Source organism: Calonectris borealis, chromosome W, assembly GCF_964195595.1.
Source record: "Calonectris borealis chromosome W, bCalBor7.hap1.2, whole genome shotgun sequence".
Lineage (NCBI taxonomy): Eukaryota > Metazoa > Chordata > Aves > Procellariiformes > Procellariidae > Calonectris > Calonectris borealis.
In genome coordinates, this window is record NC_134351.1 from 10,285,662 (window position 1) to 10,313,640 (window position 27,979).

The 27,979-nt window shown below is 54.8% G+C and overlaps 6 protein-coding genes across 31 annotated transcripts in view; 5 read left to right on the forward strand and 1 right to left on the reverse strand.

Moving 5' to 3' along the window:
* Positions 1–1,778: 1,778 nt before the first annotated feature.
* Positions 1,779–27,979, reverse strand: part of LOC142074711 (ubiquitin-associated protein 2-like) — a 181,320-nt gene continuing 155,119 nt past the window's right edge. For all 26 annotated transcript variants that reach the window (XR_012670676.1, XR_012670675.1, XM_075135532.1 and 23 more), the window contains 7 exons: positions 11,533–11,611; positions 9,854–10,068; positions 8,381–8,480; positions 8,189–8,296; positions 6,630–6,697; positions 4,527–4,718; positions 1,779–2,938 (listed from right to left, as the gene is read on the reverse strand). Coding sequence is in view for 24 of the 26 variants with exons in the window: in XM_075135532.1 (XP_074991633.1) it covers positions 2,843–2,938; positions 4,527–4,718; positions 6,630–6,697; positions 8,189–8,296; positions 8,381–8,480; positions 9,854–10,068; positions 11,533–11,611 (858 nt within the window). In the remaining 2 variants the exon portion in view is untranslated. The remainder of the gene's footprint in view (positions 2,939–4,526; positions 4,719–6,629; positions 6,698–8,188; positions 8,297–8,380; positions 8,481–9,853; positions 10,069–11,532; positions 11,612–27,979) is intronic.
* Positions 14,723–15,683, forward strand: LOC142074712 (interferon-like). Its single transcript, XM_075135540.1, has one exon. The coding sequence runs from the start codon at positions 14,729–14,731 to the stop codon at positions 15,470–15,472; it is 744 nt and encodes a 247-aa protein (XP_074991641.1). The 5' UTR covers positions 14,723–14,728; the 3' UTR covers positions 15,473–15,683.
* Positions 18,285–18,971, forward strand: LOC142074713 (interferon-like). The gene has a single exon (XM_075135541.1). The coding sequence runs from the start codon at positions 18,285–18,287 to the stop codon at positions 18,861–18,863; it is 579 nt and encodes a 192-aa protein (XP_074991642.1). The 3' UTR covers positions 18,864–18,971.
* On the forward strand, positions 21,316–21,894 carry LOC142074898 (interferon-like). Its single transcript, XM_075135861.1, has one exon. It carries the CDS (start codon positions 21,316–21,318, stop codon positions 21,892–21,894), a length of 579 nt encoding a protein of 192 aa, XP_074991962.1.
* Positions 24,347–24,925, forward strand: LOC142074931 (interferon-like). Its single transcript, XM_075135948.1, has one exon. The coding sequence runs from the start codon at positions 24,347–24,349 to the stop codon at positions 24,923–24,925; it is 579 nt and encodes a 192-aa protein (XP_074992049.1).
* LOC142074932 (interferon-like) lies at positions 27,371–27,949 on the forward strand. The gene has a single exon (XM_075135949.1). The coding sequence runs from the start codon at positions 27,371–27,373 to the stop codon at positions 27,947–27,949; it is 579 nt and encodes a 192-aa protein (XP_074992050.1).

Sequence of the window (27,979 nt, forward strand, 5' to 3'; positions counted from 1 at the left end):
CGTTTGTAGTGCAGCAGCTGCTGAGTCAAACGTGGTTGTGGCCTGAGTGCTTTGGCTTCACAGCTGTGATGGCATTTCAGAGCTGCATTCCCAGAGGAGTTTCCATGTTGGGGAAAGGGACTGAGGGATGGTGCTGTCTGGAGCAGGCTTGCTGGTGTCTCCTGCCTGGCTCCTACAGCACCGGGCTGCCCAGAGCTGCCAGCACAAGGTGTGGTGCCAAAGGCAGGACAAACTCTCCAGCCTGCCCTGGGTAAACCCAGCTGCCATTCGTGCTGGGTATTTTCTTGCCTTTCCCTCATGGCCGAGTGCAGCTGAGCAACCTTGGCTCTACCATCAGACCGTGGAACAGGGGGTTAGAGGACATCGCTGCAGAAGAGCCCTGCTGGAACCAACAGCGTAAGGAAATGGAAAAAGATCCTGTGCTGTCTCACCTGGAGAGGAGGGGAGCCTGCCTGTGGGCAGGACCCTGAGCAGTTGGGAAGGTGCTGGAGTTGCCTGTGCTGCTTTGTGCTGGGGAAGAGCAGGGTGCGGGAGGGCAACACGGCCCATCGCCTCCAGGCCTGCAAGCGCTGCCCTTCCCTGCTGGGGGTGGAAGTTGTGCAGCTGGGGACAGCGGAGAAGTCCTTGCGAGGGAGTCTCTGGCAGCTGCTCTGCAGCAACCCTAAGGCTCAGGGGGCTGCTGTGGGCTGGCACCAACTCTCATGTGTTGCCTTTTGCCACTTCCAACTGCTTCTGGCCCCTGACACACAAGCAAGGACTGACCCAGCCCTGTGGGGCAGCAGTGGATTTCTATAAACAAGGAACAAAGGTGAGAAGATGGCTTTAGGGGAAAGTGTTTTTAGGGGAAAGTGTTTTTCAAAGAACAGCTCCTGTGAGGCAGCAGCTCTGGCCGCAGGTGAATGAGGTGCCATTGCTGTAAGCCCTGGGGCTCAGCTGCTGGTGCAGTCCCTGTCCAAGCTGGCAGTAAGTCCCCAGCCTGCAGAAACATTTTTGCCCTCCTTGACACCCCAAAGCCGGTGGCAGTGGGACAGCAGCTGCCAAGGGATTGCAGCAGCTGCTGAAGTCTGACCAGTACCAAAACTTGAGCTGGGGCAGAGGAATGCCAGTGCAGTTCATGCTGCTCAGAGGTAGGGGAGGGCTGGGTGACACGCTGACCTCAAGCCAACTGGGTCTCACGACCAGCGAGCTGGTGAAAGTGTGGCTCTTCAGATAAAGAAAAGTGGTTCTCATGGTAGAAACAGATGTTTTTTTTTTCTTGTGGATCTTGAAACAGAATTGAGAAGCGCAGAGAAGCCCCGCGCCTGCTGCATGGACACATACAGCTTCACCTTTACCCACCTCCTCTGCTGCGCGGGGCCAGGATGCTCAGGAGGATGAACCAGGGTACCCTCTGGCACCCTCACCACTGACCTTCCTGCTGGTGGAGGCCATGGACCTCATGGGCAAAGCAAGGGAGGGCAGTGCTGTAGCTGTGCTCCCTCCGGACCCATCCCAGCTGCTCCGCAGGGACTCGGCCACAGCACAGTGCCAGAGGACGCCAAAGCCAAAGGCAGAGAGGTGATGCCTATGGCAGGAGTCAGGATGCTGCCCAGGGTCCCCTCCCTGCTGCAGGAGCCTGGGAGCCCTCAGCACCGAGGTGCACTCACCTTGTCATGGTGTTCGGCGTCCCCTGCAGCCCCTCCCAGCTGAGCCTTTGGTGCAGGAGCAGGTGGAAAGGGACAGGCTGTAAAAGCAAAACTGCTCCTGGAGCCTTTGAAAATGCAGACAAACACCAGTGATACGCTCAGACCTTTTATTAGGTGGAGGAAGGGCTAAAAGGAAATAAAACTCCTAAAACATTCACCGCACTGGTGCAGGACAAGAAGGACCAGGAGTTGCCTCCAGGGTCTTTGTTTTAAAAAAAAGTGGGGAGGGACAGGTGAAGTTTCCATCCAGTAGCTCTGGCTTTCCCAGGCAGGGTGGCTCAGGGCAAAAAGAGGTACAAGACACAGCTTATACTTTTATTTAAGAAACCGCTACATAGTTTTTGCCTCTAATGATGCAAAGGAGGGTCCAGGACACACTGAGCCATCCAAAGTCTCTTGCTAGAGAAACAAAAAAAAACCCACAAACAAAAAAGAAAACCCTGTCTTTTTTTTTTATTATTCAAAAATTGAAAAATAAAAAGGTGAGGTTGCAGCTCAGGGCCACAGTGACCAAACTGCCCACAAGAGTTCATCTTCCACAGCAAGAGGGAGGGGGGAGACGAAAGAAAGGGGAAGGCCCACAAAACTTTTTTTTTCTTTCTTTTTTTTTCCCTCTTTAAAGTAACAGCTATATTGGGGGCTGGGGGCAGAAATCAAACCAACAGGACACATCTTGATTCTTTTTTGGGGGGGGATCAGGCCTCCTTATTTGCCTGAATTTAGAACTGCATTAAATAAATGGGCTCCAGCTCCAAAAAAAATGGCGCAGTTTGTCTTTGACAGAGTTATAAAGCCCATAGAGCTTAAAAAAAACAAGGAAGGATGCCCTGGTGCAGATGGGAAATGAATAATTAGTTTTCCTACAAAGAAAATAAAACAGGCTGCAAGATGCAGAAAACCACATTTAGGCTCTATTACATTTACAAATACATACATAAATATATTACATACAACAGCAACTCAAAGAGGAAGCGGGCGAGTCACACAGAGGATGGATGGCTGGCTGCAGTTCTCCCCGCACAGACGTTTGGCTGAGCAGTTACTTCTTCTTCTAATAATTCCAGGAATGGGCTTCGGCTTTTTTTCGTTTTCTCTTTTCTTTTATTTTTTTTTCTCCTCCTCTCCTTTCATTCTCTCCCCCCTCCCCGGTTTCGGATTTAGTTTGTCCAGTATGGAGAAGTGCCATAGGCGGTTTTGGTAGCCTGAGACTTTTGCTGCATGGTGCTGGGTTGGTTGCGTTGGCCGGATCCACCCTAGAAATCGGAAAGGAAGGAGACATAGGCGTCAGCACTCCCAGGAAGACGAGCCCCTCTGAATGTCACCAGAACAGCTGCCACCCCTGGGGACAGCCCTGACACCCTACCAACGTAGCGATGCTCCCCCCTGAACGGATCTGTTTCTGCTCTGCAACATCTCCGTGTCTCGCAATCCAGGACGAACGGCCACAGAGACACCAAGCTGGAGCGCGGCGCCGCGCCATCCCACCGCCCCCCCACCCAAGACAGGTTCAAGCACAAGGAAGCAGAGGAGCAGGACTGGAGACAGCAAAGGAGCGCTCTCAAGGTGAACGGAGGCAGTGCACCAGCCAAGGATGTCACACATTCGGAGTCAGAAGTCACTTCTGGACTCTAAGGCAGACATTTCTGGACTCTAAGGCAGAACACTGTTTTTTCAGGGAACATTTATAGTGAGGAAAGAAAACGCATGGCCTGGTGAAACCAAATCAGAAATCGGAGCCGACGTGCAACCTGCAAGGGGATGCTTGATTTTTCCCCAGAGTTACAGTACAAGTGCTCACGTCCTGCTCTCCTGCCGCAGCCAGGGCGCAGCAGCGCCTGCCTCAGCTTCACACCTCACAGCCCATCTCTCCACACCCCACTTCAGGGTGGCTTCTTCACATAATCGCAGGCTGGCTGAGGCTGGCAGGGACCTCTCGAGGTATCTTGTCCAACCCCTCTGCTCAAGCCAGGTCACCTAGAGCTGGTTGCCCAGGACCATGTCCAGACAGTTCCAAGGATGGAGACTCCACAACCTCACTGGGCAACCTGTGCCAGTGCTTGGTCACCATCCCAGTAAAAAAGTGCTTCCTGATGTTCAGAGGGAACCTCCTGTATTTCAGTTTGTGCCCATTGCTTCTGGTCCTGTCACTGGGCACCACTGAGAAGAGCCTGGCTCCATCCCCTTTACAGGCTCCCTTCAGGTATTTATATACACTGACGAGATCCCCCTTGAGCCTTCTCTTCTCCAGGCTGAACAGTCCGAGCTCTCCCAGCCTCTCCTCATAGGAGAGATGATCCAGTCCCTTCATCATCCTTGCGGCCCTTTGTTGGACTCTCCAGTATGTTCATGTCTCTCGTACTGGGGAGCCCAGAACTGGACACAGAACTCCAGGTCTGGTCTCACCAGTGCTGAGTAGAGGGGAAGGACCAGCTCCCTCGACCTGCTGGTCATACTTTGCCTAATGCAGCCCAGGATACCCTTGGCCTTCTCTGTGGCAAAGGCACATTGTTGGCTCATGGTCAACCTGGTGTCCACCAGGACCCCCAGGGCCTTTTCTGCCAAGCTGCTTTCCAGTTGGGTGGCCCCCAGCATATACTGGTGCATGGGGTTGTTCCTCCCCAGGGGCAGGACTTTGCACTTCCCCTTGCTGACCTTCGTGAGGCTCCCTCCCCAAGCTGGTCAACAGCATCGAGTCCGTCAGTCTGCAATCACCGTCAAGGCCCTTTCCCAATGAGCAAAGCAAAAACCAGAAGGAAGCAAAAACCCCCAAGACCCTGCTGGGATGTGGGTGAGAGCAATCTGCCCTCAGGCACGCTCTAGAGGCAGAAGGGGCCGACTCACCTGCCCATCTTGCTGAAGATGGTGGTGCAGCATCTGGGAATGAGGCTGCTGATGCGCAGGCAGGATATGGAGAAACGGGGCTGGAGCATAACCCGGGGCAGCACCAGGGTTCAGGGGCCCAGTCGATCCGAGAGCAGAGGGCAGGCTGAAAGGAGGCGGCGTGCCAGCGTGGAATCCCTGCTTGTCAAACGTCTGCACGGGAGGCGAGGGGGACAGCGTCAGAGACCGGTGTGAGCAGCCCCACAGTGACCAGACAAGAACAAGAGTGGCCCAAACACACATCACCTGAACCTTTCACCAACCCTGTGAGCAAGCCAAGTCACATCGAATACCTGCGAGCACTTCAGCAGATGAGTTTCAGCTCCTGTTCTCACCCATATTTTTGCAATGATGCCTCCGACATTTTACTTTATTTTTATTTCCACGGCTACTGTGTTCCTTTTTTCCCTGACGTCTTTTTACTCAGTGGGACAAGGAATGGCAGCAGCTGCCTGAAATCAGTCCTTCACACGTTCTAGGGGCTCAGCCTGGAATTACTCGACCTACCCAGGGTGGCCCAACAAAAACACAAGCAGAACTTGCAATAAGATTTTCGTCCCCGTGGCCAAAGCTTGACCCCTCATGCTAAGTGTGTAGCTGAGAGCTGGCTTCCTGCCTGTAAGCACGGATCACAGCCAGACACCGATTCCCCCAGCTGAGGGTGCAAGGAGGAGAAAACAGGAGCTGGACATAAGCCCACTGCACAGCACAGCTTGTCAAAGGGCTTTCTGCTTTCCCTGGGAAGCTGTATGCTGAGCAACGGCCACAGGAGAGCGTGGGACAGGGACCCTCGGGTGTTAGGGGTGGGCACCACTGACTGGTCTCTCTGGTGAAAAGCAAACGGCCTCTTGACTCACCTGCTTTGGGGGCTACTTTGACTACAAACATTAGCACCATGACATTTCATTTGCACCCAGGACATAGAATCATAGAATCATTAAGGTTGGAAAAGACCTCCAAGAGCATCAAGTCCAACCATCAATCCAACACCACCATGCCCACTACACCATGTCCCTAAGCGCCTCATCTACACGTCTTTTAAATACCCCCAGGGATGGTGATTCAACCCCTTCCCTGGGCAGCCTGTTCCAAGGTCTGACCACTCTTTCAGTAAAGAAATTTCTCCTAATGTCCAATCTAAACCTCCCTTGGTGCAACTTGAGGCCATTTCCTCTCGTCCTATCGCTAGTTACTTGGGAGAAGAGACCAACACCCACCTCGCTACAACCTCCTTTCAGGGAGTTGTAGAGCGCGATGAGGTCTCCCCTCAGCCTCCTCTTCTCCAGCCTAAACAACCCCAGTTCCCTCAGCCGCTCCTCATAAGGCTTGTGCTCCAGGCCCTTCACCAGCTTCGTTGCCCTCCTCTGGACACGCTCCAGCACCTCCACGTCCTTCTTGTAGTGAGGGGCCCAAAACTGAACACAGTATTCGAGGTGCGGCCTCACCAGTGCCCAGTACAGGGGCACGATCACCTCCCTGCTCCTGCTGGCCACACTATTTCTGATACAGGCCAGGATGTCGTTGGCCTTCTTGGCCACCTGGGCACACTGCCGGCTCATGTTCAGCCGGCTGTCAACCAGCACCCCCAGGTCCTTTTCCTCCGGGCAACTTTCCAGCCACTCTTCCCCAAGCCTGTAGCGTTGCCTGGGGTTGTTGTGGCCGAAGTGCAGGACCCGGCACTTGGCCTTGTTGAACCTCATACAGTTGGCCTCAGCCCATCGATCCAGCCTGTCCAGGTCCCTCTGCAGAGCCTTCCTACCCTCCAGCAGATCAACACTCCCGCCCAGCTTGGTGTCCTCTGCAAACTGACCGAGGGAGCACACACATAACTCGCATGGGGCAGCGTGGGCAGCGTAGAGTGCTGCGCCTATACCAGCAGCTGCCATCAGGAGCTGACATGGCAGAAAGGGTGGCACAGAGGGCGAGACTCCACTCCAACAGCAAACAGAGCCAGCATAAGAAATGCCACGGCCTGCTGACCCTGAGACCGACTGGCCTGGGAACAGGAGGGGAGCCACTGGCCTGGCCTCAAGCTGTGAGGGAGGAGGGTCCAGCATTGCTCACCTGAGTCTTGTTATAGACTGAGCCACTGATATCAGGCACACCTGTGTTACTTGAGGTCACAGAAACACCTGGAAAACAAAAAGGCCACCGACAATGAGAAAATCAACCACCACCCAGCATGAGCCCCATGCTTTGCTCCTGGCACCTCCGGCGGCCTCAGTGGATGCACCTTCGTCTGCAGCTGCTGCACCACACGCCCTGCTGCTGCTGCCAGACCCACGGCACCCCACACAGGAACAGAAGAAAGGGCTCGATTCCTCGTTCCCGCTGCAAAGTGGGAAACCAGCCCGCTGGGATAAATCACCCATGTCCACAACCCAGCAGTTACTGCTTAGATTCAAATGCACTTCACCAGGCAGCAGCTGGCTGCACCGAACACTCATTTAAACTTGCAAAAAGCCAGCTTTCCCCTAGGATTAGGGATGCATTTGGCTCTAATGCAGCATTCAAGAGCTTTCCAGTAGTGTGCTGAGCGATGAGACTCCGCATCTGCTACACATTTGAGCCCTTGTCCTTTCACATCCTGCAGAAGGGTGAGGTCTGCAATGCTCCTCTGCCCTGAGAGAATTAGTATCACTGATTCAGGCTGGCTTCCACCTGGACCAGCTGGTGCCACAAGAGGCTCAGAAACACTCACTTACCAGCGAGGTGACTCTCAAACCAGCCACTTATTCACAGTTTTACAAAGACTGGCTCTAATAATTTCACTTGGATCAGAACAAAACCAGCTGTTCCTTTGGCCAGTGAATCAGAGGACTGGACTCAGAGAGTTTGCACTGCTCTAAGGTTGTACCCTTCCTAGGACATTGCTCCTTTTTGGATTGCTCCTCCACAGAGGAGAGCGTGATCAGCTCTTGGCTGAAGACAGTCCAGTTGGTGTTTCAAACGCACAGCAAATGCTTGGTATTCGCTTAAGCCTAAGGATGAACTAGTTAGTGCTAAGCAGTTCAGTATACGTTTCTCAGGTCCAACCAGCATGTGCAGAATAAAGCTTTCATATATAAGCTGTATAAATTCTTCAGCCTTTACAGTCACAAAGGAAACATTTCCAGGCATGAAACAACGCGACGAGTTACAGGGTGTACAGACAGTAGCTGAAACAACAGCCCAGAGATGTGTGAACTGCGCTGCTTGTCCCTAACACTCGGCTATCTCAGGTGCCTACCAAGAAACTCAAAATATAGTCATCATTTGGCAGAGGACCATTTCAGCAGCAGCATCCAACTGCTTAGGCTTCAAAAACGCGGCACTGCTGCAGAACCACTATTCTTCAGCAAAGAAAACTTTGGCAGAGGAAACAGCTCACCATTTCTCCCATGTATAATTGTGCACAAAGCTGCGCATCAGCCACACAAATCCTTATGCAACGTTCAGCCATGAGGTTTAGAAGGAACACTTGGGCCATTAAAAAAGCATTTTGTATACGGGAGATGGAGAAACAGCTTGGATCGTGACCCTGTTTAGAGCTGGCTGCTGTGTTGACTGCACAGCACTGGCAAATACTGGGAGTTTGCCCTACTAAATCCCACTGAAGAGCAACCTCAAGTCTCATGTGTTACCTTTCCCAGGTCCAGTGCCAGCAGATTTGTTTTGTGCTTGAGATGACCCACTGTAGCCTCCTTTGCTGTAATCTCCAGCTGCCGTTCCCTGCGTTAAGTCATCATAGCCTGCCGGTGTGTACAAGACAAGGTGTTACAGTGTGCAAAGCAGCTCTGCAGACGCTCACGTGAAAAGCGCAGTGGTAAGCATACCTGCTCCATAGCCGTGCTGCCCATAGCCGCTCGCTTGCTGGAAAGGAGTCGACGCGGTGTTCAGGTTGACTCCATGCTGTTTAGCAGATGCTGGAGGTACCTGGACAAAGGAAGGGAACAAAAGGCGCTGTTAACTGGGGAAGGGCAGGCAAAACGCAAGCTCCCTCTGCCATCTAGTGGGGAAGGCACCTCCACCTCACGTGGGAAATTTAATCTGGAGTTGGGAGCCTGGGATGGCATGGGACATGGCACTCACGCTTCCAGCAGTAACTTGCTGTAGTGGATTTGTGCAAGTCCCAAGTTTTCTGCTAGAGCCGCCCCTCTGATTGCCGTAAAACCCTGTCTCAGAACAGGTTGCGTATTTCTTTCATACACTGAATGTAAACAGCAAATTCTTACCCACAAAGCCAAGAAGGAGCAACCACAGTGCTCTCCCTCCAGAATCAAACGAAACATCAATTCCTGCCTGAGGCTGTTTCATAGAACACTGTCCTACGGGGCCCTAAAATAGACTCATCTACCCTTCTGCCTGGAGCATCATCTCTTCCCAAATAACCTTCTTCCTCCTGAGACTACTGACTTAATGGGGTCTCCTCCATCCTCAAAAGGATTTCCTAGGCACTTTTAGCTCGGTGACTCAGCTCTGGGTCTCCCCTTGACTCTCCAGAGACTGGTAAGGGCTTTCAGGAACACCGAGTTCATGAGCTGCAGCTGTCTGCTATATACAGTAACCTACACAGGATTCCATGAGTTCTGGCCTTTTAACTTTCATGTTTTCTTGGGGAAGGGACTGCAGCTATTTTCTCATGTTCGCACATTTTCGGAGATCCCTTGCAGACTGGGGAAGATGACTCTACTCCGTTCTCATGAGACCCCACCTGAGTACTGGATTCAGCTCTGGGGTCCCCAGTATGAGAAGGACATGGACCTGTTAGAGCAGGTCCAGAGGAGGGCCACAAAAATGATCCGAGGGCTGGAACATCTCTCCTATGAAGAAAGGCTGAGGGAGTTGGGCTTGTTCAGCCTGGAGAAGAGAAGGCTCCAGGGAGACCTTATTGCGGCCTTTCAATACTTAAAGGGGGCTTATAAGAAAGATGGAGAAAAACTTTTTACCAGGCCCTGTAGAGACAGGACAAGGGGTAATGGTTTTAAACGGAAAGAGGGTATGTTTAGATTGGACATAAGGAAGAAATTTTTTACAATGAGAGTGATGAAACACTAGAACAGGTTGCCCAGAGAAGTTGTGGGTGCCCCATCACTGGAAGTGTTCAAAGTCAGGCGGGATGAGGCTTTGAGCAGCCTGATCTAGTGAAAGACGTCCCTGCCTGTGACAGAGGGGTTGGACTAGATGATCTTTGAAGGTCCTTCCAACCCAAACTATTCTATGATTCCAAGATGTAGAAGATTTGGGTTGGAGAGAGCAAAACCAGAGAGGCACGAAGAGAAGGTTACAGTTCAGGCTGTCACACTTACAAACATGGTTGGCCCATACTGGAATGCGCTGGGTACGCCGGGCACACCAGCGTAGTAAGGTAACCCAGTGTAGCTGTACCCCGGGGGCAGGGTTGGGTTGAGGAAGGGCTGCTGAGTTGTATGGTGAGTCTGCGTCTGGTTCTGCTGCGGCTGGGCGAGCGTGGTAGCAGGAGCAGGGGAGGCAGAATCCCCACGGCCAAATTTTGTTACGTCACCTGTGAAAGAAAGAACTGATCAGAAAACCTACCAAAGCTACTCCAAAAGTGGAGGACTCAAAGGATTCAAATCCTCTGAATACAAGTAGATAACTACAGAAGAGAGCACATCCTACACTTGAAAGCTGCAGTTGTTCATGGGGAGCGCTCTCCCGGCCTCTATTCCTGATGGCCACAGGAACATTGCCAGTTCATGGCACAGAATTCCATGCCATGGCTAATCCATTGATAAAATGGAGATACCACTACTTACCTATCTTACATGGTCTGAGCAGATCCATTACTATCAGATCATTGCAATAAAATATGCTAAAAGCGGAAGTATGGTAAATAGCCAAAGAGCAAATGGTTGTTGGGTTAAAATGTGACTTTCCTGGGGGTTAACCTGATCAGCTAAGCTTTATGAGCTGAAAGCAAGTTAGGATTTACAGGCAGTGATTTTTGTCAATGTCTGTTTATTTGTCAAGCATGACTAGTTAGATGTCCGGTTCCTCACACCACCAAAGTTCTGGAGACAGTAGCTGAAGGCCAGGAAAGCAAGGCTTGCATCGCGGGCCACCTTATTGAAGAAGTAGGAAGGGAAATTCGGTTATTAACCCAAAAGCAGCCTCCTGAGAGAAGTGATTATGAAGCAGAAAACTCCTGAACACTTGCATTTTCTGGCAGCCTACATAGCAGCATGTTCATGTGTTTTTTAAGGAGGTGACATATATCAATCACATCTATCTCATTCCCAACCAGTATTCCTTTTTGTTGGTTACCAAGAAGTATGACAACACTTAGTACCATCATTACAGGAATTATAACACCTATGGCTACAGTTTTAAGTGTAATCAGATGGCAATGGATGAAAACCACTGGCTGAAAATCCTAGATGGCACTAATGTCATCTTTGCACATTGATAACTGAAGAGCAAGAGCAAGAATGAGGAAGGGCTTCTTAGACCACATGCTTTTGGGAATGAAGTCCTTAGATTTGGGGAGGGTGAGGGAGAGTCTGCTAGATGCAGCTCCTGCTGGGAACATACAAGTGCTAAAATAGCAGTAACAAAGTATGGGGAGCTGCTGAGGGGGGTCTATTCCAGTGCCAAAAAAGGAAAGCAAGATAGCTGAATTTCGAGAAGAATGATTAAGCTATGGAATATTTTCCAAGCACCTGTATGTGCTCGGGAAGGGCACTAGATGACACTGCCGTTTACATTTGTAACAATTTTGCACTTATTCTCAAAGGCTATCCAACTTAGTCCCAGAAGAAGTCACATATGAATTACTGACCAAAACCATGAAGAAACACCAATGTCGGGGTTGAGAGGGAGATGCTCGCTTTTGTTTGACTAGTTTGGACTGATGGGTTTAACTGTTTACAGAAGGGAAAAATGATTGCTCTTTCAGCAACAGCAGGATGACCTGCATTTAGAAACCAGCACATCTCACTTACCATCCTCGTCTTTAAATTGCACTCACCTGAGTACGGGTTGTTAGCAAGGCTCCCATCTCTGCCCGTCAAGGTTGCAGGAGCAGGGAACGTAATTCCGTAGTAATCCTTGGAAAGAGACAACGTCGTTTATTAATAGTTGAAACCGTAACAGAGCTGCACAACTCTTACAAAGCCCATATTATACGGACAAGAAAATTTAAAAAGGAAGAACTAAAGGAAGTTTGGGCAGAAGCTGACCTTAACACTTATAGCAGAGCTGAAGATTTACCTGGATCCTCAACTTCAAAATAAACCTACTTTATAGACATTTTTAATATTATATACAAATACTTCATCTCTTAATGGTAAGTTAAAGGCAATGACTAAATGCTTTCCCCTCCCGACCCTCAGCTCTGAGCTGTCATCTTCCAGCAACACTGCACCTGGAAGAGCAGCAGACCATCGGGGGCCAAAGACCTGGGGCCAGGCCAGGACCATAATCACAACGTGGATGTAGTCTAAAGGTTTTACCCTTGTACCATGCCCTGTTTTCTAAAAGTGGAAACGTCAGCTAGGAAAACAGCACAAACATTTAAAAAAAAAAAAAAAAAGGGAGAAAAAGAGTTACTACCAGATGACTGGGAAATTCATTTAAACTACGTTACAGGAGACGTCAGATCAGTAGTCTCCAAAGTGGAGTGCGCAAGACAATCCATTAGGGTGCATGAAGAAAATGTTTTTGATACCATTAATAAATAAAATTTTAAAAATTTAAAAATAGTGTTTGTTTAACCTTTCTCTCATCCTTTTTTGATTTTTATTTTTGTGTTTGTTTTATAACATACATATTAGTACAGTAGTATATGTATATAATTTAGAAATAAACATATATTGGGCTGGAGTGCTCACAAATTTTTTAGTGATGGGGTGTGTGATAAAAAAAGGTGGAGACCACTGGCTCAGATCATTCTTCTAGGTCCTCTACAGGAAGGTAAGACAGTCCTCACCCTAGAAAGCTTGCACTCTGAGATGACAGGACATGCCAGCAAAACCAAAGCAGCATTTTGTCTTCAGTTTGGGAGAAAAAGAGAAAAGTTTGCCCTTCCCTGTCTGGGTGAACTCCATACGTGGGGCTGGTACTCTACTAAGCGTTCTTCTTCCTAATTCTCATGGTTTGCTCCTCACCACCGCCAATCCATCAAGAGTTAATGCTTTAACCACTAACGTATCCATTTCCACACATTCTCCAACACTGGAAAAACATCCACCTTCTTCATACCCCTCTCTGCAAATTCCCCAGTACCTCAAATGCCTTCTCAGAGCTGACAGCACATTCCATCTTGCTTCATTTCTGTGCATGTTCTGAGACCCCCTGTCTCCTACACCCAATCCTCCAACACTGAACATGAAATAACCCGGCAAAGATTTAGTATTGCAGGTGCTTTCTGTAACTTGAAACGGTGCCATATTTCATCATCCTTTCCTTCCCAGGTAATTCCACCTTATCAACTCTGGCATGAATCACTTCACAAAACACAGCCAAATTCACATGAAAAGCCTTAGTAGTTTACTCATAACAGCACTGCCGTCTCCTTCCGAGGAAAATGCTACAAAAAGCAGATTTGAAGAAGAGATCTGGAACTGACACACTAGCATTTTCCCCTATATAAACTGGACAAAATATAACCAAATCCGCATGAGAACAGGGTCTAAGGATTGCAATTATTCCCACTGCCTCTCAGGTGGGGGAAAACCACATCAGCACTGCATATCCCTATCCCACACACCTGTGCACACATTCAAAACAAAAAATCATTAGAAAATACAAGTGCAAGCCAGTTACCTTTGCACTTCATGCCCACCCATAGGAAAACATCAGAAGAGATACTCTGCTTTTCACAGAACATGGGTATTTTCTGACCTACAGAAGGCATGCAGGAGAAGGTGCCTAAAGTCAAAACTGAAACATCAGGAATAGACTCAAAATGTGAGACAGAAAAGGTCTGAAAAATGATAAGTGATCTGACGTAATAGATTTAAGCTCCACCAAGCAGCTCACTAGGTACCACGCACACCGGCTAAGGCATTTGTAAGATCTCTACTAGACAGGCAGCCTGCAACGGAAGAACAGAAAAGATAGCATATCCCAATGTAATGCACACACACACAAAAATAATAATAAACACAGTGAGAATTTACAGCACCAACATACACATTAATTAATGGAGTTAAATTAAAAAAGAACTCCCTCCCAAACCTCAGGAGAAACCCCTGTTCTTGCCGTATCAGCAGCCACCAGTACCTCTCGCTGCTGGAAACTTCCCAGGAAGCAGTGACAACTTGCACTTGGGACTCTGCTTACTTTCACTTTTTAGATGTAAGCGGACCAGCATGACAAAGCCAAATATTCCCACCCGCTCCTGCCTCCCAAACACCTAATGTTGCCTAATTTCTACAACAAATTCAAAGCACAATAAAAAACCCAAAACCTAGAAATCGCAATCGTTGCACAAATAATTGATGAAAAATCCTTCACGACATTTATGCATTTATTTCTAAATATCAACACACTGAAGACAAATAACTCTGGGGGCGGGGAGATCAGATGACCTCAAAAATATTCTGCAAGATATTTGCAGAGAGGAAAAACTCTTCCACCAGCAAAGCTGTAGATACTACAGAGAAAGAAGAAAAGAAAAAAAAAAAAAAGACTGACAAACTAAAAATATTTGTCAATAAGAAATAAGGGAAAACATGCATTAAGTCATATATACAAATAATATCAGAGCAGGAAATAAGAAAAATAGATGTTGGTAGGCAGAGAAACTTAAAAATAGAAACCAAGAAAGACAACTCACAAAATAGATGAAAAGGCAACCCTGAAACACTTCCCCAGCACAGCTGCCCCAAAAAGCCCCTGCCGCCACGCTTTCATCCCCCGCTGAATCATAACAGCACCCCAACAGTAGCCCCGGGAAAGAACCAGCTCCCCTTCCCTACAACCACCTCCTGCTCACACTTTGACAAGCACGATAAAAGCCCTCAGGAGAAAGGTAAACGGAAAGCAAAACTGAAAATGGAAACAGGGAAATTCTGTCTAGATGATGATGATGAAAGGAAAGCTGCGGCACCACATAAAGCCGGCCACCCGGCAGCACCCCAAGCACAGCGCCCACCCGCATCGCCACCCGGCCTGACCAGGCTCCTGCCCACCACCCCCCACGCAGCGCCCACCGCCCCACCATGCCTGCGCCCGCAACCCCACAGCCCCGCCTGCGCCACGGCGCCACGGCGCTCCCGCTCCTCCTGACGGCTCTCGCCACCGCCCTCGCCTGCCAACACCTGCGTCCCCGCGACGCCACCTTCCCCTGGGACAGCCTCCAGCTCCTCCACGCCATGGCGCCCAGCCCGCCACAGCCCTGCCACCACCAGCACGCGCCCTTCCCCTTCCCCGACACCCTCCTCCGCACCAGCCACCCACAGCAAGCCGCCGCCGCCGCCCTCCGCATCCTCCAGCACCTCTTCGCCACCCTCAGCAGCCCGAGCACCCCCCAACACTGGGACGCCCAGGCACGGCACCACCTCCTCAACAACCTCCACCATTACGAACACGACCTGGAGCAATGTGCGCCAGCCAACGGGATGCTCTTCAAAAGGCAAGGGCCCCGCAACCTGCTGCTCAACATCAACAAATACTTCCGGCGCCTCCAGGACTTCCTCCACACCCACAACCACACCGCCTGCGCCTGGGACCACGTCCGCCTCGAAGCTCGCCTCTGCTTCCAACGCATGGACACACTCATACGGCGAATGAACAGCCAAGCTGCTCCTGCCCTTCATCAGACCCACCCGCGTCAAACGCCGATCCCCAGACAGCGCCGGCGGCCACAGACCGAGCAGAGGCAGGAGCAGCCCGGGCTGGGATTGCTCAGCCCTGCTCACACCTCTTCCAGCCAGGAGCCGGCGCCGACAGGGAAACGGGCATGACCGCGGCAAGGCCAGCGCCAGGCTGCGGTACAGCCCGCACACCCGCACCGCTGGAAAGGAAGGAGGAGGAAATTGCTGTGCTGCACACTCATGGACAGCCGCGAGGTGATGGAGAGAGGGGTGGTATTTATTACCCACGGCGTTTATCTGGCCCATCCAGACTGCGACCTCCCCTGATGGAGAGGAAGGTCCCCGCGGACACTGCGGGAGTCTGACGCCAACGACTATTTATTGATTTATTTATTCATTTAGCTGGCCAATAATTTCCATATTTATATATTTATTTATTTATTCACTTGTTGGAAATAAAGACTTTTTGCAAAAACAAAAAAGAAGAAAAAAGAAAAGAGGTGGTCATCGTGCATATACTTGACAGGCAAAGACAGGGACTCTGCAGGCAGGCAGGGATGAGCCTCGCTCCTGTAGCCCATCCCACTGATGCCTCCTGCCCCAGTCGAAGGCTCCGGACAGCAGGCCACTCTCAGGGACCCACCATGGTCCTTCAAGTCCACAGGCATCTCCCACTAATGCGGGACCCTCGGAGCATACACTTGCCCGGACAACATGATGCCTGCCCTGCGTGCTCCTCCTGTCCCACCACCCGTCCTCTCCCTTCCCAACCCTCTCCCACTGCCAAGACATGAAAGCCACCTCCAAGCCACCACCCCATCACAAACAACCATTCAGCAATGCCACAGCACTGCTTGGGACCAAGCAGGGTGGCATGGACAAGGTGCACCTCGAAGAGGCAAGGAGGGCACCCACCAAGGCCTGCGGAGATTTGGACAAGGAAAAGCATCCCAGTGCTACCAACCCCATCCAAGAAACACCAGAAAAAACCACAAAAAACACAGGAGATGCCCAGGACTGCTCATTGCTCTCCTACAACCACCACAACTGGCCCAGGACGCTCCTGCCTGTGCTCACACACCAGTGGCCATGGGGACCTCCCTCACTACATAGAGCACATAGGCCTAGGCCTTCTTTAGCCCAACATATCCTTAGCAAACAAAAAAAATACATCCCCCAAACACCACCACCCAACATGGTCCAAACCAACCAGTACAGACCAGCACAGCATTCCCCATGAAGGAAACTGCCCACGCACCACAGCACCAGCTGCTCCTTCACTCTCCAACCACCACCCCAAAAATATCTGCACCGGGTGCTTTGCCCTCCCCAGGTAAGCCCGAGCAAGACAACACAAAAGTTCAGCAGCTCTGGCCTCCTCCCGCCTGGGACAAAGAGTTGTTCTCCATGCTCAGTCACACCACCTCCACCACCACATCACTGCAAGGACACTGCTCTGTGCAAACACAAATGGGCACTTCCCATGCAGCTGGAGAGCGAGAAAACAAGTGGGACCAAATATATTCAGGTACACAGCAGGACCCCTCAAGATGCATCTTCCAGACTGTACTACAGTCCTCCTGATGTTCCTTCTAACCAGGAATACCCTGTGACGCCAGGCAGGGGGGACATCATTGGCTGTGTCTTCTCCAAGGTGGCTGGAGAAAGCAAGCAATCCTCAGACATAAAAACAGAAGAGGACAGGTAATGACAGAAGCTGGAACACAGGGAACTCAAACATGACAGAATAAACACATTACTATTATCTTTACCATGAAGGTGATAAAACACCAAAAGAGAGATCAGGGAGGTTGTGGGACGTCCACTCCTGGAGATATATCCAAAAGCATCATTGGACAAAGCCATCAGCAGCCTCCTCTGACACCACCTACCCTCAGCACCAGATTGCATTCGGGACCTCCAGAGCAAAACAGATCATTGAAAAAGAATTTTAAAAATGGAAAGAATTGATACATGAACGGCGATAAAAAAAAAACAAACAGAGAGAGAAACTGAGAAGTTCCAGTAGTATGAGAGCATAACATAAGACACATGCACTTCACCAGGAAAACACTGGAAATTGGAAAAATGGAATTGTTTGTAGAGGACCTTTCCTCCGCGCAGCACAATGAGACAGTGGTCATGAAAAATCCCACACCTGGCAAAAAAACCAAAAATCACCCTATATAAAAATACTTCTAGCTGTGTCTCCTTCATTGTTCAATAAGTAAGAGCTTAGAAAAGACTTCTTATCCACCACCATGATGAGGTTCAGACTAAGGCAAGGGAAGCAAAGAGACTGTAGAAGCTTCATCAATAAACATTCATTGAAAAAGTCCTCAGACCCAGGGCCACCTACTCAAAAGCCACGACGACTTAGAGAGCACCTCAGATTCCTGAGGAATACATCATTTTACAAACCTCCCAAAAGCTAAAAAGAAATGATATATTCATACGAAAAAAACGATGACAAACATACCGAAAGTAAAAAACCCACAACCAATACTGGAGCATTACATAATGAAAAGAGACTTGGGCAGCAAGGGACATTTAGCGGAACAAGACAAGCGTGAGTGCAAGCCGGGGAGGGAAAGGAGAAACCACAAAAAAAACACATCAGCACCACAACTACCCCATGTGTCACTCCACTGCCGATTTCACATCTCCCATTCAAAAACTAGAGCCAATGTCCCCCAAAAACCTCACCAGTAAAGTACCACCACTGCCCTCCCCAAGAACGGCCACCCCACCAACGCACTTCCCCAAGACCACCACAGCCACCAGCCAAAACTGAAAACCACAGCGGAAACTCGCTGCCACCAGAAGGCGAGGAAGGGAAAGCTGCGGCACCACATAAAGCCGGCCACCCGGCAGCACCCCAAGCACAGCGCCCACCCGCACCGCCACCCGGCCTGACCAGGCTCCTGCCCACCACCCCCCACGCAGCGCCCACCACCCCACCATGCCTGCGCCCGCAACCCCACAGCCCCGCCTGCGCCACGGCGCCACGGCGCTCCCGCTCCTCCTGACGGCTCTCGCCACCGCCCTCGCCTGCCAACACCTGCGTCCCCGCGACGCCACCTTCCCCTGGGACAGCCTCCAGCTCCTCCACGCCATGGCGCCCAGCCCGCCACAGCCCTGCCACCACCAGCACGCGCCCTTCCCCTTCCCCGACACCCTCCTCCGCACCAGCCACCCACAGCAAGCCGCCGCCACCGCCCTCCGCATCCTCCAGCACCTCTTCGCCACCCTCAGCAGCCCGAGCACCCCCCAACACTGGGACGCCCAGGCACGGCACCACCTCCTCAACAACCTCCACCACCACATCCAGCAGCTCCAGCAGTGCCTGCCGGCCAACGGCACGCTCTTCCAAGGCCAAGGGCCCCGCAACCTGCTGCTCAACGTCAACAAATACTTCCGGCGCCTCCAGGACTTCCTCCACGCCCACAACCACACCGCCTGCGCCTGGGACCACGTCCGCCTCGAAGCTCGCCTCTGCTTCCAACACCTCCACAACCTCACCCGCACCATGCGCAATTAGCCCGACGACCCCCACCAACCCGCACGGCCCCACCCGCCCCCACCACCACCTCGGGACCACCGCCCCATCCCCGCCTCTGTCCTCCCCCACACCAAGACCCGCTGCAAGAACGGCCCTGCACCCTCAGCCTCCACTCACTGCTCCTCCAGTTCAAGAACTTTATTTATTTATTTTGACAATGGCCTTTATCTATTTATTCACCTATTTATTCCACAGGAAGTAAAGACCTCTTGCAAAACCCTTGCCACTGCCTCTCGTCTCAGAAGCACAGCAACGAGCCTTTGGGCTGGGGGGAAGCCACCTCCACTCAACACCTACGCCAAGCCCCGCTCCAAACGGGGCTCCCCACATCCCGTGCCCGCTCTTCCCTTTGGCACCTCCCCAAGGAGGCGCTTGCCTCAACCTCTTTGGAAAACCTCTGACAGGGTTTAGCCATCGCCATCGGAATCTCCTCTCCGGCCCTTGTCTCCCCAACATTTCCCACCTGCCAGCCCGCTTTACACCGACTCAGGAGCAGCTCCGCAGTCCTCAGCACAAGGACCACACGCACCTCTTGGAGCGGGTCCAGACGAGGGCCACAAACACCATCAGAGGGCTGGAACGCCTCTCCTACCACAAAAGGCCCAGACAGTTGGGCTTCTTCACCCTGGAGAAGAGAAGGCTCCGGGGACACCTTATGGCGGCCTTTCCGTACCCCAAGGGGGCTCATAAGAAACATGGGCACAGACTTTTTAGTGGGGGCCTCTTGCGGCAGGACAAGGGGGAATGGATTTCAACTGAAAGAGGCTAGATTCAGACCAGGGAGAAGGAAGACGTTTTGTACCATGAGGGTGCTGAAACACTGGCACAGGTTGCCCAGAGAGCTGGTAGATGCCCCATCCCTGGAAACACTCAAGGTCAGGTTGGACGGGGCTCTCAGCCACCTGAGCTACTTGAAGGCGGCCCTGCTCATTGCTGGGGGGTGCACCAGATGACCTTTGAGGGTCCCTCCCAACCCAAACCATTCCATCATCCTATGAAGGAGAGGCACGGCAGAGATCGCTCTGATTAGGCCCGCTTCCGCTACTCTTGCCACTTCAGGCTTTTTTCACGACAAATCTCCCCCGGCGCTGCTTGAAAACGCCTCGCGGCACCAACTACTCTAGGGCAACACGGACAAGGTCCGGCCACGGACCTCCAACAGCAGCCTACCGCCTGCAGGGACGGCACCTAGGTACGCCAAATCATCGTGCACGTGCCAGCACCCCAAGCACAGCACTCCCCCCAACACCAACGTTGCCTCACAAGACCAGGCCTCCAGCCCGCCACCGCCCTGCCACCACCACCACACACGCGGTTCCCCTGCCCCAAAAGCTCTGAGAAAACACGTGCCAGCGTCTCTCACACCAGCCCAACATGCTCCTCGCTCTTGGAAGGCACCGGAAAACCTCAGCCAGTGCAACCTCCACCTCATCCTCCCACTAGAGCTCTACAATGAGATCCCTGGCTCAGCTCCACCTCCAGAGGACCCTCGCACACCCCTCCTCTAGGGGCGCAGGGGCTCAGGCCATCCCAAACGCAAGACCCTTCGCTTGCCGGGGACACCTTCTTCTTTGCCCTCCAGCCACCGCGGGCAAGCAGCCACAGACGACACAACAAGACCCCGGCTACAGGCCACACGCAGCGGACCGCAGCCAGGGACCCAACGCAGCCGCACCAGCAGCAGCAAAACCCTTCCCTTTTTCCTCTTCCTCTTCCCGCGAGCCCTTCCTCCTGCCTTTCCTCCCCATTCTCATCCACGTCAAACACGGGAGCTGGGGCTGCTCCGTCCAGGAGCACGTCCAACGCTCAAGTGCCTACACCCAGAGCCACCTCCTCGCCAGCCGCCGCCACCCCCAGGCCCTCGCTCCAGGAGGGGGCTCCCCAGGCCCTGCCAAGTGACATCACTTCACCACCCTTCCCAACACGAAAACAGAAGACCAGCTAACAGGAAAACAGAGGCGAGCCAAAAGCGAAAGGAAAACAGACCACGACCAACACCAGGGCATGCCAGACGGAAAAGACACCGGGGCACCAGGGGAAACTTCAGCTGCAGAAAAGAGGCACCACAGCTCGCCCTGCAGGCAACAGGGAAACCCTAACGCCCCTCCCCGGCACAGCTGCCCCCAAGGGCTCTGCCCCAGCGCTTTCGCATCCCCCGCTCCACCGCCACAGCCAACCTCCCCCCGCACAGCCACCCTCCCCAACCACGGCCACCCCACCAACGCACTTCCCCAAGACCACCACAGCCACCAGCCAAAACTGAAAACCACAGCGGAAACTCGCTGCCACCAGAAGGCGAGGAAGGGAAAGCTGCGGCACCACATAAAGCCGGCCACCCGGCAGCACCCCAAGCACAGCGCCCACCCGCACCGCCACCCGGCCTGACCAGGCTCCTGCCCACCACCCCCCACGCAGCACCCACCGCCCCACCATGCCTGCGCCCGCAACCCCACAGCCCCGCCTGCGCCACGGCGCCACGGCGCTCCCGCTCCTCCTGACGGCTCTCGCCACCGCCCTCGCCTGCCAACACCTGCGTCCCCGCGACGCCACCTTCCCCTGGGACAGCCTCCAGCTCCTCCACGCCATGGCGCCCAGCCCGCCACAGCCCTGCCACCACCAGCACGCGCCCTTCCCCTTCCCCGACACCCTCCTCCGCACCAGCCACCCACAGCAAGCCGCCGCCGCCGCCCTCCGCATCCTCCAGCACCTCTTCGCCACCCTCAGCAGCCCGAGCACCCCCCAACACTGGGACGCCCAGGCACGGCACCACCTCCTCAACAACCTCCACCACCACATCCAGCAGCTCCAGCAGTGCCTGCCGGCCAACGGCACGCTCTTCCAAGGCCAAGGGCCCCGCAACCCGCTGCTCAACATCAACAAATACTTCCGGCGCCTCCAGGACTTCCTCCACGCCCACAACCACACCGCCTGCGCCTGGGACCACGTCCGCCTCGAAGCTCGCCTCTGCTTCCAACACCTCCACAACCTCACCCACACCATGCGCAATTAGCCCGACGACCCCCACCAACCCGCACGGCCCCACCCGCCCCCACCACCACCTCGGGACCACCGCCCCACCCCCGCCTCTGTCCTCCCCCACGCCAAGACCCGCTGCAAGAACGGCCCTGCACCCTCAGCCTCCACTCACTGCTCCTCTAGTTCAAGAACTTTATTTATTTATTTTGACAATGGCCTTTATCTATTTATTCACCTATTTATTCCACAGGAAATAAAGACCTCTTGCAAAACCCTTGCCACTGTCTCTCGTCTCAGAAGCACAGCAACGAGCCTTTGGGCTGGGGGGAAGCCACCTCCACTCAACACCTACGCCAAGCCCCGCTCCAAACGGGGCTCCCCACATCCCGCGCCCGCTCTTCCCTTTGGCACCTCCCCAAGGAGGCGCTTGCCTCAACCTCTTTGGAAAACCTCTGACAGGGTTTAGCCATCGCCATCGGAATCTCCTCTCCGGCCCTTGTCTCCCCAACATTTCCCACCTGCCAGCCCGCTTTACACCGACTCAGGAGCAGCTCCGCAGTCCTCACCACAAGGACCACACGCACCTCTTGGAGCGGGTCCAGACGAGGGCCACAAACACCATCAGAGGGCTGGAACGCCTCTCCTACCACAAAAGGCCCAGACAGTTGGGCTTCTTCACCCTGGAGAAGAGAAGGCTCCGGGGACACCTTACGGCGGCCTTTCCGTACCCCAAGGGGGCTTATAAGAAAGATGGGCACAGACTTTTTAGTGGGGCCTCTTGCGGCAGGACAAGGGGGAATGGTTTTCAACTGAAAGAGGCTAGATTCAGACCAGGGAGAAGGAAGACGTTTTTTACCATGAGGGTGCTGAAACACTGGCACAGGTTGCCCAGAGAGCTGGTAGATGCCCCATCCCTGGAAACACTCAAGGTCAGGTTGGACGGGGCTCTCAGCCACCTGAGCTAGTTGAAGGCGGCCCTGCTCATTGCTGGGGGGTGCACCAGATGACCTTTGAGGGCCCCTCCCAACCCAAACCATTCCATCATCCTATGAAGGAGAGGCACGGCAGAGATCGCTCTGATCAGGCCCGCTTCCGCTACTCTTGCCACTTCAGGCTTTTTTCACGACAAATCTCCCCCGGCGCTGCTTGAAAACGCCTCGCGGCACCAACTACTCTAGGGCAACACGGACAAGGTCCGGCCACGGACCTCCAACAGCAGCCTGCCGCCTGCAGGGACGGCACCTAGGTACGCCAAATCATCGTGCACGTGCCAGCACCCCAAGCACAGCACTCCCCCCAACACCAACGTTGCCTCACAAGACCAGGCCTCCAGCCCGCCACCACCCTGCCACCACCACCACACACACGGTTCCCCTGCCCCAAAAGCTCTGAGAAAACACGTGCCAGCGTCTCTCACACCAGCCCAACATGCTCCTCGCTCTTGGAAGGCACCGGAAAACCTCAGCCAGTGCAACCTCCACCTCCTCCTCCCACTAGAGCTCTACAATGAGATCCCTGGCTCAGCTCCACCTCCAGAGGACCCTCGCACACCCCTCCTCTAGGGGCGCAGGGGCTCAGGCCATCCCAAACGCAAGACCCTTCGCTTGTCGGGGACACCTTCTTCTTTGCCCTCCAGCCACCGCGGGCAAGCAGCCACAGACGACACAACAAGACCCCGGCTACAGGGCCACGCGCAGCGGACCGCAGCCAGGGACCCAACGCAGCCGCACCAGCAGCAGCAAAACCCTTCCCTTTTTCCTCTTCCTCTTCCCGCGAGCCCTTCCTCCTGCCTTTCCTCCCCATTCTCATCCGCGTCAAACACGGGAGCTGGGGCTGCTCCGTCCAGGAGCACGTCCAACGCTCAAGTGCCTACACCCAGAGCCACCTCCTCGCCAGCCGCCGCCACCCCCAGGCCCTCGCTCCAGGAGGGGGCTCCCCAGGCCCTGCCAAGTGACATCACTTCACCACCCTTCCCAACACGAAAACAGAAGACCAGCTAACAGGAAAACAGAGGCGAGCCAAAAGCGAAAGGAAAACAGACCACGACCAACACCAGGGCATGCCAGACGGAAAAGACACCGGGGCACCAGGGGAAACTTCAGCTGCAGAAAAGAGGCACCACAGCTCGCCCTGCAGGCAACAGGGAAACCCTAACGCCCCTCCCCGGCACAGCTGCCCCCAAGGGCTCTGCCCCAGCGCTTTCGCATCCCCCGCTCCACCGCCACAGCCAACCTCCCCCCGCACAGCCACCCTCCCCAACCACGGCCACCCCACCAACGCACTTCCCCAAGACCACCACAGCCACCAGCCAAAACTGAAAACCACAGCGGAAACTCGCTGCCACCAGAAGGCGAGGAAGGGAAAGCTGCGGCACCACATAAAGCCGGCCACCCGGCAGCACCCCAAGCACAGCGCCCACCCGCACCGCCACCCGGCCTGACCAGGCTCCTGCCCACCACCCCCCACGCAGCACCCACCGCCCCACCATGCCTGCGCCCGCAACCCCACAGCCCCGCCTGCGCCACGGCACCACGGCGCTCCCGCTCCTCCTGACGGCTCTCGCCACCGCCCTCGCCTGCCAACACCTGCGTCCCCGCGACGCCACCTTCCCCTGGGACAGCCTCCAGCTCCTCCACGCCATGGCGCCCAGCCCGCCACAGCCCTGCCACCACCAGCACGCGCCCTTCCCCTTCCCCGACACCCTCCTCCGCACCAGCCACCCACAGCAAGCCGCCGCCGCCGCCCTCCGCATCCTCCAGCACCTCTTCGCCACCCTCAGCAGCCCGAGCACCCCCCAACACTGGGACGCCCAGGCACGGCACCACCTCCTCAACAACCTCCACCACCACATCCAGCAGCTCCAGCAGTGCCTGCCGGCCAACGGCACGCTCTTCCAAGGCCAAGGGCCCCGCAACCTGCTGCTCAACATCAACAAATACTTCCGGCGCCTCCAGGACTTCCTCCACGCCCACAACCACACCGCCTGCGCCTGGGACCACGTCCGCCTCGAAGCTCGCCTCTGCTTCCAACACCTCCACAACCTCACCCGCACCATGCGCAATTAGCCCGACGACCCCCACCAACCCGCACGGCCCCACCCGCCCCCACCACCACCTCGGGACCACCGCCCCATCCCCGCCTCTGTCCTCCCCCACGCCAAGACCCGCTGCAAGAACGGCCCTGCACCCTCAGCCTCCACTCACTGCTCCTCTAGTTCAAGAACTTTATTTATTTATTTTGACAATGGCCTTTATCTATTTATTCACCTATTTATTCCACAGGAAATAAAGACCTCTTGCAAAACCCTTGCCACTGCCTCTCGTCTCAGAAGCACAGCAACGAGCCTTTGGGCTGGGGGGAAGCCACCTCCACTCAACACCTACGCCAAGCCCCGCTCCAAACGGGGCTCCCCACATCCCGCGCCCGCTCTTCCCTTTGGCACCTCCCCAAGGAGGCGCTTGCCTCAACCTCTTTGGAAAACCTCTGACAGGGTTTAGCCATCGCCATCGGAATCTCCTCTCCGGCCCTTGTCTCCCCAACATTTCCCACCTGCCAGCCCGCTTTACACCGACTCAGGAGCAGCTCCGCAGTCCTCACCACAAGGACCACACGCACCTCTTGGAGCGGGTCCAAACGAGGGCCACAAACACCATCAGAGGGCTGGAACGCCTCTCCTACCACAAAAGGCCCAGACAGTTGGGCTTCTTCACCCTGGAGAAGAGAAGGCTCCGGGGACACCTTATGGCGGCCTTTCCGTACCCCAAGGGGGCTTATAAGAAAGATGGGCACAGACTTTTTAGTGGGGGCCTCTTGCGGCAGGACAGGGGCGAATGGTTTTCAACTGAAAGAGGCTAGATTCAGACCAGGGAGAAGGAAGACGTTTTTTACCATGAGGGTGCTGAAACACTGGCACAGGTTGCCCAGAGAGCTGGTAGATGCCCCATCCCTGGAAACACTCAAGGTCAGGTTGGACGGGGCTCTCAGCCACCTGAGCTAGTTGAAGGCGGCCCTGCTCATTGCTGGGGGGTGCACCAGATGACCTTTGAGGGTCCCTCCCAACCCAAACCATTCCATCATCCTATGAAGGAGAGGCACGGCAGAGATCGCTCTGATTAGGCCCGCTTCCGCTACTCTTGCCACTTCAGGCTTTTTTCACGACAAATCTCCCCTGGCGCTGCTTGAAAACGCCTCGCGGCACCAACTACTCTAGGGCAACACGGACAAGGTCCGGCCACGGACCTCCAACAGCAGCCTACCGCCTGCAGGGACGGCACCTAGGTACGCCAAATCATCGTGCACGTGCCAGCACCCCAAGCACAGCACTCCCCCCAACACCAACGTTGCCTCACAAGACCAGGCCTCCAGCCCGCCACCGCCCTGCCACCACCACCACACACGCGGTTCCCCTGCCCCAAAAGCTCTGAGAAAACACGTGCCAGCGTCTCTCACACAAGCCCAACATGCTCCTCGCTCTTGGAAGGCACCGGAAAACCTCAGCCAGTGCAACCTCCACCTCCTCCTCCCACTAGAGCTCTACAATGAGATCCCTGGCTCAGCTCCATCTCCAGAGGACCCTCGCACACCCCTCCTCTAGGGGCGCAGGCCATCCCAAACGCAAGACCCTTCGCTTGTCGGGGACACCTTCTTCTTTGCCCTCCAGCCACCGCGGGCAAGCAGCCACAGACGACACAACAAGACCCCGGCTACAGGGCCACACGCAGCGGACCGCAGCCAGGGACCCAACGCAGCCGCACCAGCAGCAGCAAAACCCTTCCCTTTTTCCTCTTCCTCTTCCCGCGAGCCCTTCCTCCTGCCTTTCCTCCCCATTCTCATCCGCGTCAAACACGGGAGCTGGGGCTGCTCCGTCCAGGAGCACGTCCAACGCTCAAGTGCCTACACCCAGAGCCACCTCCTCGCCAGCCGCCGCCACCCCCAGGCCCTCGCTCCAGGAGGGGGCTCCCCAGGCCCTGCCAAGTGACATCACTTCACCACCCTTCCCAACACGAAAACAGAAGACCAGCTAACAGGAAAACAGAGGCGAGCCAAAAGCGAAAGGAAAACAGACCACGACCAACACCAGGGCATGCCAGACGGAAAAGACACCGGGGCACCAGGGGAAACTTCAGCTGCAGAAAAGAGGCACCACAGCTCGCCCTGCAGGCAACAGGGAAACCCTAACGCCCCTCCCCGGCACAGCTGCCCCCAAGGGCTCTGCCCCAGCGCTTTCGCATCCCCCGCTCCACCGCCACAGCCAACCTCCCCCCGCACAGCCACCCTCCCCAACCACGGCCACCCCACCAACGCACTTCCCCAAGACCACCACAGCCACCAGCCAAAACTGAAAACCACAGCGGAAACTCGCTGCCACCAGAAGGCGAGGAAGGGAAAGCTGCGGCACCACATAAAGCCGGCCACCCGGCAGCACCCCAAGCACAGCGCCCACCCGCACCGCCACCCGGCCTGACCAGGCTCCTGCCCACCACCCCCCACGCAGCGCCCACCGCCCCACCATGCCTGCGCCCGCAACCCCACAGCCCCGCCTGCGCCACGGCACCACGGCGCTCCCGCTCCTCCTGACGGCTCTCGCCACCGCCCTCGCCTGCCAACACCTGCGTCCCCGCGACGCCACCTTCCCCTGGGACAGCCTCCAGCTCCTCCACGCCATGGCGCCCAGCCCGCCACAGCCCTGCCACCACCAGCACGCGCCCTTCCCCTTCCCCGACACCCTCCTCCGCACCAGCCACCCACAGCAAGCCGCCGCCGCCGCCCTCCGCATCCTCCAGCACCTCTTCGCCACCCTCAGCAGCCCGAGCACCCCCCAACACTGGGACGCCCAGGCACGGCACCACCTCCTCAACAACCTCCACCACCACATCCAGCAGCTCCAGCAGTGCCTGCCGGCCAACGGCACGCTCTTCCAAGGCCAAGGGCCCCGCAACCTGCTGCTCAACATCAACAAATACTTCCGGCGCCTCCAGGACTTCCTCCACGCCCACAACCACACCGCCTGCGCCTGGGACCACGTCCGCCTCGAAGCTCGCCTCTGCTTCCAACACCTCCACAACCTCACCCGCACCATGCGCAATTAGCCCGACGACCCCCACCAACCCGCACGGCCC